At 34.4% G+C, this 12,601-nt stretch overlaps 1 protein-coding gene across 2 annotated transcripts; it reads left to right on the plus strand.

Moving 5' to 3' along the window:
- The first annotated feature begins 251 nt into the window (after positions 1 to 251).
- LOC109076947 (spermatogenesis-associated protein 4-like) lies at positions 252 to 4,396 on the plus strand. Of its 2 annotated transcripts, none has more exons than XM_042738292.1 (7): positions 252 to 328; positions 442 to 497; positions 846 to 975; positions 1,156 to 1,262; positions 1,651 to 1,871; positions 1,971 to 2,123; positions 3,473 to 4,396. In XM_042738292.1, the coding sequence occupies exons 1-6, from the start codon at positions 284 to 286 to the stop codon at positions 2,081 to 2,083; spliced, it is 672 nt and encodes a 223-aa protein (XP_042594226.1). In that variant the 5' UTR covers positions 252 to 283; the 3' UTR covers positions 2,084 to 2,123; positions 3,473 to 4,396. The 2 variants fall into 2 exon arrangements, with proteins under 2 accessions (XP_042594226.1, XP_042594225.1); XM_042738291.1 differs by having other exon boundaries at positions 1,144 to 1,262; positions 3,473 to 4,394.
- Positions 4,397 to 12,601: the final 8,205 nt, after the last annotated feature.

Genomic DNA, 12,601 nt, shown 5'->3' on the forward strand with positions numbered 1-12,601 from the left:
GCAAAAAAAAGAGTTAACAGTAGCTCAAATGTTCTACAAATGAAACATATCAGCTGTCTCTCATTTTAAGGCTGCATACATTATTTAAGAAAAGTAACAATTATAGTATTTTAAACCTCACAAACGGTCAATTTTATTATGGTTACTTTTCTTAATACGACATCCTTAATGACGTATGCAGCCTTCAAACGACCTCCGGAGGACGCAGCCTCTGCCAGCAGGCGGCAGCAACTCCAGCGCGCGTCGTCAAGCTTGTTTCCATTCTACTTACCTATAGTAAGAAATGGCCTATTCACAGTCCCCTAAGAAGGCTGGTCTACCACGAGAGGTTTTTCGATTTTCTACCTATAGTAAGAAATGGCCTATTCACAGTCCCCTAAGAAGGCTGGTCTATCACGAGGCCTATTCACAGTCCCCTAAGAAGGCGGTCTACCACGAGAGGTTTTGAAATGGCTGCAAAGTCTTGATTTATCGTTTTTCCCAAAAAACGTCCGCAGGTGAGTAGAGAAGATAACATAAATCTCCAAAACTTCAGCCATTTAGGGGATCTCAATATATTTGTACTTGTATAAAAGCTTACAAGTGCTATATAGCTAGTTAGTTTGGGTTTCTAATCAAGTACAATAAATATTAATTTACAATTCCCCAATGAGAACTCTATTTCGCTATTTAGTCAACATCCGTCGATTTTGTTCATTTTTAATACAATTTTAATATCTGGTTTCATGAAAAATATAACAAATGTGCTTCAAAAACATTTTTCAAAAATAAACAACATTCAAAGGCCTTTGAATTACTACTAAATATGAAATGTGCTTACATGCCTTGCTTTCTTTTGACCAAAGAGACCTTTCCAATGGATACCTAGTGGCAGAAATATTTTCCTGGTACTTCCCAAGGGATTTTCATATGCACTCCTATGATAATGGAGCTTCACTGGCTGCCAAACAATCCAACTGGTCCCAGATTGAGAGAGTGAGTTTGATACCAGAAATGATAAAAGTGAAATGAAATAACTGATCATTTATTTTCATGATATGTTTATTGTGCTTTGGTCTATTTTTCTTAAACCATGCCAGTTTAATAAAGATCTAGCTGTTTAATAAATATCTTTTCTGTAAGACACCTTTGGTTATTTAAAAGTTTTTTGAGAAGCAAAAGATCAGTCTGTTGAAAGAGGTCATAGATGGCACAATCCACTGTAAACCTGGAGCTGCGGAGCTTCTCGTGCAAGAGATTTACACCATCCTGACCAACAGAAGGTGAGCTTTCATATTTACTTTCTTTATGCATTTTTCATTCCCATCAGATAATGGAAATCTAATATTAGCCAAATAACCATTTAGGCATTGTTTTCAAATACTCACATTTAGTTTTTCTCCATTCTGGTATATAAAGCCTACTTTTAATTTTTAATTTTCAAAAGACACAATTATGTTTATATGAAAGGGAGGACACGTTTTGCAGGATATGTAGGCCTACTTCCGCTTCATCTGCATGTGCATGCTTTACATGCTTTCATGTGTATAATACAAATATACAAATTGGCTTGCAGCCATGATTTTGTAATGAGCCACATATGCTTCAAAGGTTAAGGACTAATTAATCTCACACCATGTCTACATTTGGCTCGTTTTATGCTTTCTGTAGGATCCAGACCATCCAGAGGGTGGAGCAAGGCTTCACAGATAAGGCTTATCAAGACCAGTTGCCTATGGTGGCTCGAGCCACAGCCTCAGTGGCCATAAAAAGCAACTTGAGTCTCAGTGAGGTTATAGCTGAACCAAACATCATCTCCAACCAGCACAAGGTCCTTGCAATCATACACAGACAAATAGAACAGAGAAGAGAGGAGAGAACACAAGACCCAAGTGAGTAACACACCATGAATCTTTCTATTTGCCCTGAGATTTGTATGTCTTGGGGAAGGATGCTTTACTCTAGAGTATATTTCTTTGACTTCTTGATAGAACGATTCAATGTTAAGCCCACTCTTGGAGAACAGGCTGTCAGATTGCCTCCGTTGTTAGCCTACCAGAGCGAGCCAAACCTGCAGATGAACACCAGTCAAGCAGCTTATTAAGTTCTTGGCTCTACCTTGCCAACAAGCAGATGAGACATATGTAAGCCAACAGTCTAAATATTATCTAAGTTTTAACAAACCGTGTTGTTGTTGTTTTTTTTTTTTCACAGAGCAGTATCACAAAAGCTACTCAAAAATTGCACCTGGCAAGGCTATAAACTACTAAAAAAATTTCTAAGATAAACCCTTAGTGCTACCTACACTGCAATATATTTAAAACTGTTTTGCTTACCTGTTTAAATAAAAGGAACCTACTCAAAAGAATAATACATTAATAAATTACTTGTTCTGATTCAAAACAGCTGAGACAAAAAGGCAAGAGTATTAATGTTACCAAAAAAAATGAATAAAATGATTATGATTAAAATATATTAATGTTACCACTCTACTTGAATAAAATGATTATGATTAAAATAGCTTTTCTGTTGAAAAAAAAAAAAGATATAAAACCTTGCTATCAAGAAATGTCATTAATCTACAAATAATTGATTATCGGTACAGTAGCAACAATATTGCCCGACATGGTTGTTATTGTTAGCTAAAACTATTAAAAATTGATTTTGTTAATTGAAATTAACTGAAAATAAAGCTGAAAGTGAAATGAAATATAAATACTAGATTTAAAAAACTTAGAGATGTTTTTTGAAAATTAGAAATGTTGCCTTAACTAATTGAAATAACTTAAGTTGAAATACTAAAATAACTTAAACTTACTAAAAAAAAAACTAAATCTAAATTGAAACATTAAAAAATGACAGGCACATAACAAAATTACTTCTAAAATTAATCTAAAATAAAAATAAATATAAAAGAACTCATAAAAATGTTAATAAATACTATAATAGCATATAAATAATACTAAAATATACTGCTGCCCAACATGAATCACAAGTGTTGTACAGTGTTGGGCAAGTTACTCTGAAAATCTAATCTGATTACTGATTACTCCTTTTAAAAGTAATCACGTTACTGTTCTGATGACTTTATTTTAAAAGTAATTAGTAATTAGTTACATTACTAGTTACGCTACTTTTTTCTCCATGACAATCCGAGCATACACGCTCCCGATAAATATTTGTTATTAAAGCATAATCATTCACAGAACACTGTTATTTTTAACTAAAGCAAGCATAGGCTGCTGCGTGCATGGTTTGGCAGAATGCCAGCAACGAGCGCTGCATTTAGAATCTCTAAAAGACATCTCAGTTCATCGCAATCTCACAAATCTCTGTTATAACACAATGAATATATGCATAATGAATCTTTCATAATGTCTACAATTCGTGTGTTATAATGAGAGGATTCATTAGATACTGCCCAACACTGCAAGTGTATTATCATTGTTTAACTATATTGTATTTAGGGAATGCTTGTCTTCTTTATGTGCAGGTTCTGTGGCATCTGGCATCAGAAGCAAATGCACTGCGGATATTGGAGGCAAATTATGAGACTGTTTAAGGTAGATGTCTAACAAAGGTCTTCCAAGCACATTTCAAAATGTGGCCCTAGAAATTTAAGCAGAAGATTGATTCACACAATAAATAAAAAAACAGTCTAACAAGCATACATATCAGTGTGCAGTCTGCTTTTGTTGTCCATTTTTGAATAGAACACAGACTAAAAAAAATGTGTGGTGATATTTGAAGTAAAGTTACTAAAAATACTTTTTCTCCTCCTTATGATTTGTTGTTTCTATGACTTTTTATGGGACACTCTTTTTTTTGTATAAAAAGAGCAGACTGGACATTTTCCTAAAAATCTCCTTTTGAGTCCGGTGGACAAAAAATAAATCATGTAGGTTTAGAACATCATCTGAGCTTAAATTCAACATTTATCAAGCCTTTTTTCAGCCTGTTGTTGCATCTCTGTTATCTCTGTATTGAGATAGCTCGGTTTTAGTTGAAAGGCACCGGATGTTCTCTTCTCTGCTCCACCCGAGACCCACTGCAAATTAGATATTCATTTAGCAAACTCACTGTGAGACAGGCAGGATTTAGGCAAGTTGCCCGGGTCCTTTTTTACCCCCTCTGCCTCTTTTACTCTGTTTCTCTCCCCCTTGTACACACACAAACACACAGTGACACACACAGTCCCTTTCAGTTTCACACACAGACAAGCACTCTCACACGCTCAGCACCACTGTCAAACATAAAGAGTGTATCTGCTGTGTTACCATGCATCTTTCAGACTCAATTCATAGCATAAGGTTGCCATGGATATCTAAAGCAAGCTGGTGTGTGGAGATTCTAAAAAATCCACATGGTGATAGAGATTCTGAGAAGAAGTCCACGTATTTAAATTAAACCCAAGTGTTGTTGAGAGATTTTCAAGTCCGTCCTCTATTGTTTCTATTCATAATGATAAGTTTCATTTCAAAAAGTGTAAAATTTAATATGTCATGGAAATGATCTGCCTCATTTATAAAAATATATATATATATATATATTATATATAACGGATTTTTATATAAAAAATGTTTTGAGGTACAAAATGATATATTTCACCTGTAATGCAGTCATTTAAACATTGCATAGTCAGCTGAGATGTTACTGAATATCAGAAGTTGAACTGCACGTATTGTTGATTTTGATCAATATTTCTTAGAATTTTTTATGATACTTTGAATCTAAAAGAGGACAAGTTCAAAATCGAGACATTGACCTAGACTATTTTTTAAAGGTCAATTAAATTAGTGATAGCCATGACATTTACAGGTGCATAGAACAACATTATATAATGTCTCTGCAAAATAAATGTTTTTTTTTTTTTTTTGAGTTTCTGAGACTCTGGTCTCTCTATTGTGTAACTCACTTCTTTAAGTAAATTCACTCGACACTCTTAGTCTGAACTTAGAACTCTTAAAGGGATTTTATTCACCCAGATACCTGAAATTCATGTCTTTGATACTGACTCACCCTCATATGTTTATATTCCAAACCCGTGAGACCTACGTTCATCTTCGAACTGAACACAGTATAAGTATTTAATTACAATTGTAGTAATGTTTTGATTAATCTGTTGGGTTCAATCCATCATGAATGAATGTATGTAAAATGTACTAACTGGATTTACACGTTTCATATTTGAAGGTTGTTATTATTATCAAGAACTTCTTTCAAGTTATGATTTGTGGTTTCTGTCCTCTAGAATTCTTTTTGAAAATTTCATATTATTACACCTTTTGGTCTGAATTGGATTATCAAAAACTATCACAAGCATACTGCTTTTCATCAGTGTGCCTAGAAAATAACTTTTCAGACCACGGGTCTGTTATGACGCTCCCTGTTCACAACACTCCTCCCTATTACATGCTCATGCTGTTTTCTGTAAAAAACAAAAATTAAAAAAAAAACAAATAATAGGCTTTGTGCGGAATAAAATGCCATGAGGTACAAAATCATTAAAATGAAAAACTAATTTAATCTTTAAGAATAGCCCAGATGTTAAAAAAAACAGTTCACCCCAAAATGTAATTTTTTTTCATTAAAAGAGCCATCATTTACAGGTGCATCTCAGTAAATTAGAATGTCATGGAAAAGTTCAAAAAAAGCCAATTTACAGGTAATCTCAGTTACTCAGAACAGTCATGGAAAAGTTCATTTAACTTCTGTGAAAGAGAGAACTGAATTGTGAACACAGAGCCGAGCCAAGTAAATTCAACGAAACATTGACTCTTTGAAACAAGTCTTTGGTTCTTTTAATTGTGATGATTTTGGCTCACATTTAACAAAAAAACACCAATTCAATTCATCTCAACAAATTAGAATACTTCATAAGACCAATGAAAACATTTTTAGTGATTTGTTGGCCTTCTGGAAAGAATGTTCATTTACTGTACATGTACTCAATACTTGGTAGGGGCTCCTTTTGCTTTAATTACTGCCTCGATTCTGCGTGGCGTGGAGGTGATCAGTTTGTGGCACTGCTGAGGTGGTATGGAAGCCCAGGTTTCTTTGACAGTGGCCTTCAGCTCATCTGCATTTTTTGGTCACTTGTTTCTCATTTTTCTCTTGACAATACCCCATAGATTCCCTATGGGGTTCAGGACAGGTCTGGTGAGTTTGCTGGCCAGTCAAACACACAACACCATGGTCATTTAACCAACTTTTGGTGCTTTTGGCATGTGCGCCGGTGCCAAATCCTGCTGGAAAATGAAATCAGCATCTTCTTCAAGCAGCTTGGGTTATGAGCTTCTCCACCCTTCCACCAAAATGTTTGTAAATGGGTGCAGTAACTTTTGGTTTTCAAAAGACTGTGGAAACTTAATACTGGACTTCAAGCAGCTTGGGTTATGAGCTTCTCCACCCTTCCTCCAGACTCTAGGACCTTGGTTTCCAAATGAAATACAAAACTTGCTCTCATCTGAAAAGAGGACTTTGGACCACTGGGAAACAGTCCAGTTCTTCTTCTCCTTAGCCCAGGTAAGATGCCTCTGACGTTGTCTGTGGTCAAAGAGTGGCTTAGCAAGAGGAATACGACAACTGTAGCCAAATTCCTTGACACGTCTGTGTATGGTGGCTCTTGATGCCTTGACCCCAGCCTCAGTCCATTCCTTGTGAAGTTCACTCAAATTCTTGAATTGATTTTGCTTGACAATCCTCATAAGGCTGCGGTAATCTCTCGATTGGTTGGGCATCTTTTTCTTCCACACTTTTTCCTTCCACTCAACTTTCTGTTAACATGCTTGGATACAGCACTCTGTGAACAGCCAGCTTCTTTGGCAATGAATATTTGTGGCTTACCCGCCTTGTGAAGGGTGTCAATATCGTCTTCTAGACAACTTTCAGATCAGCAGTCTTGCCCATGATTGTGTAGCCTAGTGAACCAAACTAAGAGACCATTTTGAAGGCTCAGGAAAACTTTGCAGGTGTTTTGAGTTGATTAACTGATTGGCATGTCACCATATTCTAATTTAATTAGATAGTTAATTTTAAATTTTATCCAAAATCATAACAAAAAAAATAACAAAAAAAACAACAAAATCCTTACACTAATTCAAACTGTGTGCATTTTATAAACACGAGTTGAATTACCGAAATAAAAGAAATTTTCCATGACATTCTAATTTATTGAGATGCACCTGTACTCACCCTTATGACTTTCTTTTGTGGAACACAAAAGATATTTGAAAAAATTATTTTGTATGAACTATTAGTGTATGAAAATAATCCCAAAAAGCATTTTTTGATCACTAGGTGACCAACATTTGTATATGCATTACATCCATCTACTGTATATACAAAGTATATTAGTTTAGATTTGTTCATTAAAGCAGTCAGCGGTCAACTATATTGTTTTAATAAACCAATTTTTTTTTCCATGGCAGCATACCAGTGCTACTTTCATATCTCATATCACTCTGCACTCTCTTGTCATTGGTGCTTTCATGTGACTCAATGTGGTGACATTTTGTTGTAAAAATGGCCATGTTGGACTTCTGTATTAATTTTATAGTGAGCCTTTGAAGAATGGCAAGAAGCTCTATAAAAACAGCACTCCAAACATCAAATAACCTTATAATGAGAAAATGAAAACAGCACTCTGAACAGCAAGGAACTGGAGATAAAAAAGAGGGGGGGTATTGCAGTTATTGAATAAGCTTGTGTTCTTAAGATTGTGGGTTACATTTTAACATCATAGAGAGAGCAGTCAATCCAATTTTGAAATCAAATATTTGCAAATGACAGAAACACCAGCATCTAATGCCTTGGAAATCTGTTTGTTAACCCCCTTCATAAACATAAAATATTCAGATGTTAACCCCCTTTGTAATCATTAATATTTTCATAAGTAACTGTAATTTAATTACACATTTTTCCTCAGTAACTGTAATGGAATACAGTTACATTTACTTTGTAATTAAATTACGTAAACACTTTTCACAAATACAACCAAACAATTACTACAAAAAAAAAAACAACACAGTTACACACAAACACCCAAACACTGTTGATCAATTTAATGAAAGTATTACTTCAAAAACAACAACAAAATATTTAGAATAAAATCTTACTGACCCCAAACTTTTGAACAGTAGTGTTATTAGATTTCGGATTGTTAACATTGTTGCTTGCAGTGTTTTTTTCTACATTTTAATGGACTATATTTCTTTGCAATGGGTTTAGGCATATCTACTGTTTACACTTAGTATTAAGATGTGTTTTTGGTCGATCGTCTTAGAGATGTATTACAGATGAACAAACTCTAAAAAATACATCTTGCATATGTAAATGCAGACATCAAACAGACATCTCTGAGATGTACATGTGCGATTAGGGTGAGTGCCTTACTGTCAGGTGCTGGTGCCACCTTCTGTAGAACTTAATGACACTGGTGCTGGTGTCCTCAAATGTTAGTCTGGAGCCCTACAATGGTTCTCAAAGTCAGCAAAGTCATAACAATGTTAGAAGAATAAATATTTTCACTGCAAAATAATAAGAAATGCAGAGAAAAGCCGCAGTCATTTTAGGCCACAAAAATCAGAAAAAAGTTCTGCGAAATCCTGGATGGACTGGATAATGTAATAATCTTAAATCTATTTATCTAAATCTATATCCATGAATTGTTTTATTAGTTACTGTTCAAAATTCAGATATTCTGTCATTATCATATAATAAACCCCTTCTGGTGTAACATAAGGCCGTAACAGAATGGATAACCCTGTCAAGATTTATTTTGTGCTAGCTTGCATATAAAACATGGTGTTTAATGCTTTGTGCACAATGTGTGCTCAGTGCATACATGTATGTGTGCATGCGCTGCCTCCTGGACAGGCGACATCTAAAGTGTGTTTCCATGGTAACAAGTCAGCTAGAGCTACAATCGAGCGGGCGATGGTATCGCTCACTGCAAGCATTTCAGAATACATGCACACTGGAACACATTTTGTGCGATGCTTTCCATTGCCAACTAACTGCATGTAGACGGCTAGATGCCCTTGTAGAGGCCGCTAAGCCATCTGTTGTGTGTTTTTTCATCTGGGCCTGCAGCGCAAAACAGGGAGGAAGCATGTATTCGAGAGTTAGAGGAGGGGTGTTTGGATTCATGTATTTAATCCAGACAGAAACATGACTAGCCAGAAGGGGGATTGGGTGTTAAAGTATCGCTCATTAACTTTGGATTTCCACTCCAAAACCCACCTCATACTCATTGCCTATGCATCACACATTAACACATGCACATACGAACAGCACACACACTTGGCGGCAAGAGCCAATGTCTCTCTCCCACCACCTTCCCAGAAGAGCAGCATCATCAGGGACCAGGGTGTGGCTGTGTTTGTGCCTGCATAGACTCCATGACATGTGGCAATCACACTGGAGGTCATTTTCCTTCTGTAAATGCCTGATAAATTCATACAGATTCATTTCATTTGCTATAATTAAATTATATGATTAAATAATGTACTGTAAATTGTTTAATAATTTATACACTCGAATGTTATAACTGAATGATAGCAAAGTTATAAATAAATATTATTTAGATAATATTGTTTACTGTGAATTTTAATAAATTTAATATGCATTTACATGTAATTATTATTAAGTATACATACAAATATATTTAATTTACTATCATTCAATTATATTAATTATTGTTATTAAGTAATAATTTATATATAATCTAATATTATATAATTATATAATCAGAGTGTTATTACTATATTATTTAGAAATTATGTAAATATTTCTTTTTGTATATTTAAATTTGATCTGCTATTTTCATGTAATTAAAAATCATTAGATATTATTAGATCATTTTACAGACAGACAGACAGACAGACAGATAGATAGATAGATAGATAGATAGATAGATAGATAGATAGATAGAGATGTCCACAAAATTGCTAAAAATCAGATTTATTTCACACAAAATGTACTCAAATTATTTATTTACAAGTTTTGTTCTGTGACTGTCAATTATTGACAATATAAGATTATTGCATTTTTCAGTCCGTGTCAGTTATGAATGATTGGTAATTTAATAATTTAATATTATATAATTTAATGTTATCAAATGTGTATATTGTTATTACCATATTATTCAGAAATTTTGTAAATATTTCATTTTGTATATTTAAATAAATTTGATCTGCTATGTAAGTAAAAATCATTAAGATATTATTAGACAATTTTACAGATATATGTATTCCAATTTGTATTTACAAGTTGTGTTCAGTGACTGTCAATTATTGACAAAACAAGATTTATGCATTTTTCAGCCAGTGTTAATTACTTTATTTTAAGGTGTCTTGTCACAGTGTTTAAGTACTGAGTAATATTAGTTTACAACATTTACTTACTGTAAGGCTAGGTTTAGGGTTAGTTTCATGTAATTTTACTTCTAACGTGTATCAAGGAGACTGCAAAATAAAGTGTTTTCGTCTGTTCCTTAAACAGTTTTTTTCCAACCCTGTTCTTGGAGGAACACCAACAGTACAGATTTTTGGATGTCTCCTTATCTGATTCATCCGCTTGAGGTCTTGGAGTCCACCATCGAGCTCTCGAGTTGAATCAGGTGGGTTTGAGTTTGAAAACGTGTACTGTTGTTGTGCCTCCAGAAGCAGGGTTGGGAAACACTGTCTTAAACACCCTGTGTGATAACAGAATACAGAATGTCTTGTATCCTATTATATTTAGTGTCAAATGTTAGTCTGCAATTTGGTGTTTTATGTCTGCAGTGATGCTATTCCTGAAATAGAGCCCTACTCAGGGCAGGAATTTTAAACATGGCATGGCAGTATATCAACACATCAGACAAATTGTTATTGTCAGAGGACATGCAGTCATTTGGGGGGTAGAGTTAGGAGCTGTTCATACAGAATGTGCCCTGTGTGAGTGGCCCCTAACACACTTTCAGTAGCAACTAGAAGCTATTCTTGGATTCTAAATAAGAAAGCAGATGAGCCTTCACAATAATTTTAGAACTTAAAACTGCTAGTAGAAAGTAAATCTGTCAGCATTTTGGCCAGGACATGTTGATGTATCTTTCAAATGTCAGCAATTTTTGAAGTAATGGGGCCAGTAAAAACTCAAGTATCTGTTAAACTACATTGCAACACAAATAGTAATTTCTAGATTTCTGGTAAATATCCTTAATGATTCCCTGGCATTGCTCTATTAGAATTTATATATTAGATTTTCTGTTTAGTCCTCCGATTTGAAAATTGATTAAATGGGCATTCCTTCTTTAAGACTTCAGTGTAAATACCCACCGCTATTAAATGTTTAACACATTTGCATGAAAGTATTACTGTACAAGTTAAAAAAAAAAAAAAAAACCCTGCATCGAATTGTGACTGGTTTACCAAAGAATAAAATGTCTTATTATGTAATAAAAAGTAGAAAAAGAGTCATTCTGGCAGCTTGTTTTCAATAAAAGGTGTTTTTGGACTACAGTTTTGAGCTCTGAAACTTACAATATTTAAACTTACATAATTTGGTTTCTCAATTGATGACCCCTTTAAAGTTGTTTAAATACATTGTTAATAATTCATACACTGATGGTGGAGATGAGCTATATAAGCGGGCAATTAGTTGATATGGATACTCATTGTAGACAAACATACTTATAGCATTTTTTTTAATAATCATAGACCTTGTAGCAATGCTTGTAATACAACTCATGATGTAAAATATCAACCACTGTAAGTCTGACAAAGTCTTGGTTACCTTGTATTGTCAAAGACCCTTTCAAGTTAAGTCTGTTCACTCGAGCAGCCATATTTGCATTGCCTACAGGCAGCTATTTTTGACATCCAAGACCAAGTCCCATCTGCTTGAATTAGGATATACTAAAATGCCAAAAATGGGTTGCCACATTCACATTTAAATAACATATTTAATGTGTGTGGGAAGTCGCTACCTATTTACTTTATTGTTGTGATATATTTCTAACTGAAATGGTATATTAAACAGAGGGCAGGTTTTATTTTAGAGTTCCTCCTCTCCATTTCTTGCTCACAGCAAACTAATGGTTTGAATGGATTGGTGGAGGATGTTCTGCCCAAACCACCAAACTGATGTCATCACAGGAGTAATGCCATTCCAGAGTGAAAGCAAATGTTCAAATTTTGATTAAAGATTACCAAGATAAGCATTTTTTTCTGTGGATTAACTTGCATGGATTATTTATCTGCCTCAAGACTAGCAATGTGCTCTAAAAAGTCACTATTGTCAAATCTGAATTCATGCAGCCTTTAAAAAAAGCAAGAAAATCTGACCTGTACTGTCACACAAATGTATTTTTTAATGCTCAAATAGCATAAAATCGTGCATGTCTCAGGACACTGGCTGTTTCTATAACCTGAGCTTAAAGCAACTGTAGTGACACGATGACATTACCAACTGGTGATTGTTTTTTTCATTTAAAAGTTTGGATTTATCCTGCCATTGTGCCTTGCACTTTTTCTCATTTATAGCAATATAAGTGCACCATCCTGGTTTATATAAAGGCTCTGGTATTACAGTCTGTCATTGATTTCTCATTGTACAATTTGGCAAGCAGCAATTGTAAATG

This window comes from Cyprinus carpio, chromosome B14, assembly GCF_018340385.1.
Source record: "Cyprinus carpio isolate SPL01 chromosome B14, ASM1834038v1, whole genome shotgun sequence".
In the NCBI taxonomy this organism is placed as follows: Eukaryota; Metazoa; Chordata; class Actinopteri; order Cypriniformes; family Cyprinidae; genus Cyprinus; species Cyprinus carpio.

What these genes read in the sequence shown, in the direction of transcription:
- LOC109076947 (XM_042738291.1), top strand. Translation starts at nt 284, where the DNA reads ATGGCCTATTCACAGTCCCCTAAGAAGGCTGGTCTACCACGAGAG. An exon ending in AGGCTGGTCTACCACGAGAG is followed by an intron (nt 329 to 441) that starts GTTTTTCGATTT and finishes CTACCACGAGAG; the next exon opens with GTTTTGAAATGGCTGCAAAG. An exon ending in GGAGAGAACACAAGACCCAA is followed by an intron (nt 1,872 to 1,970) that starts GTGAGTAACACA and finishes ACTTCTTGATAG; the next exon opens with AACGATTCAATGTTAAGCCC.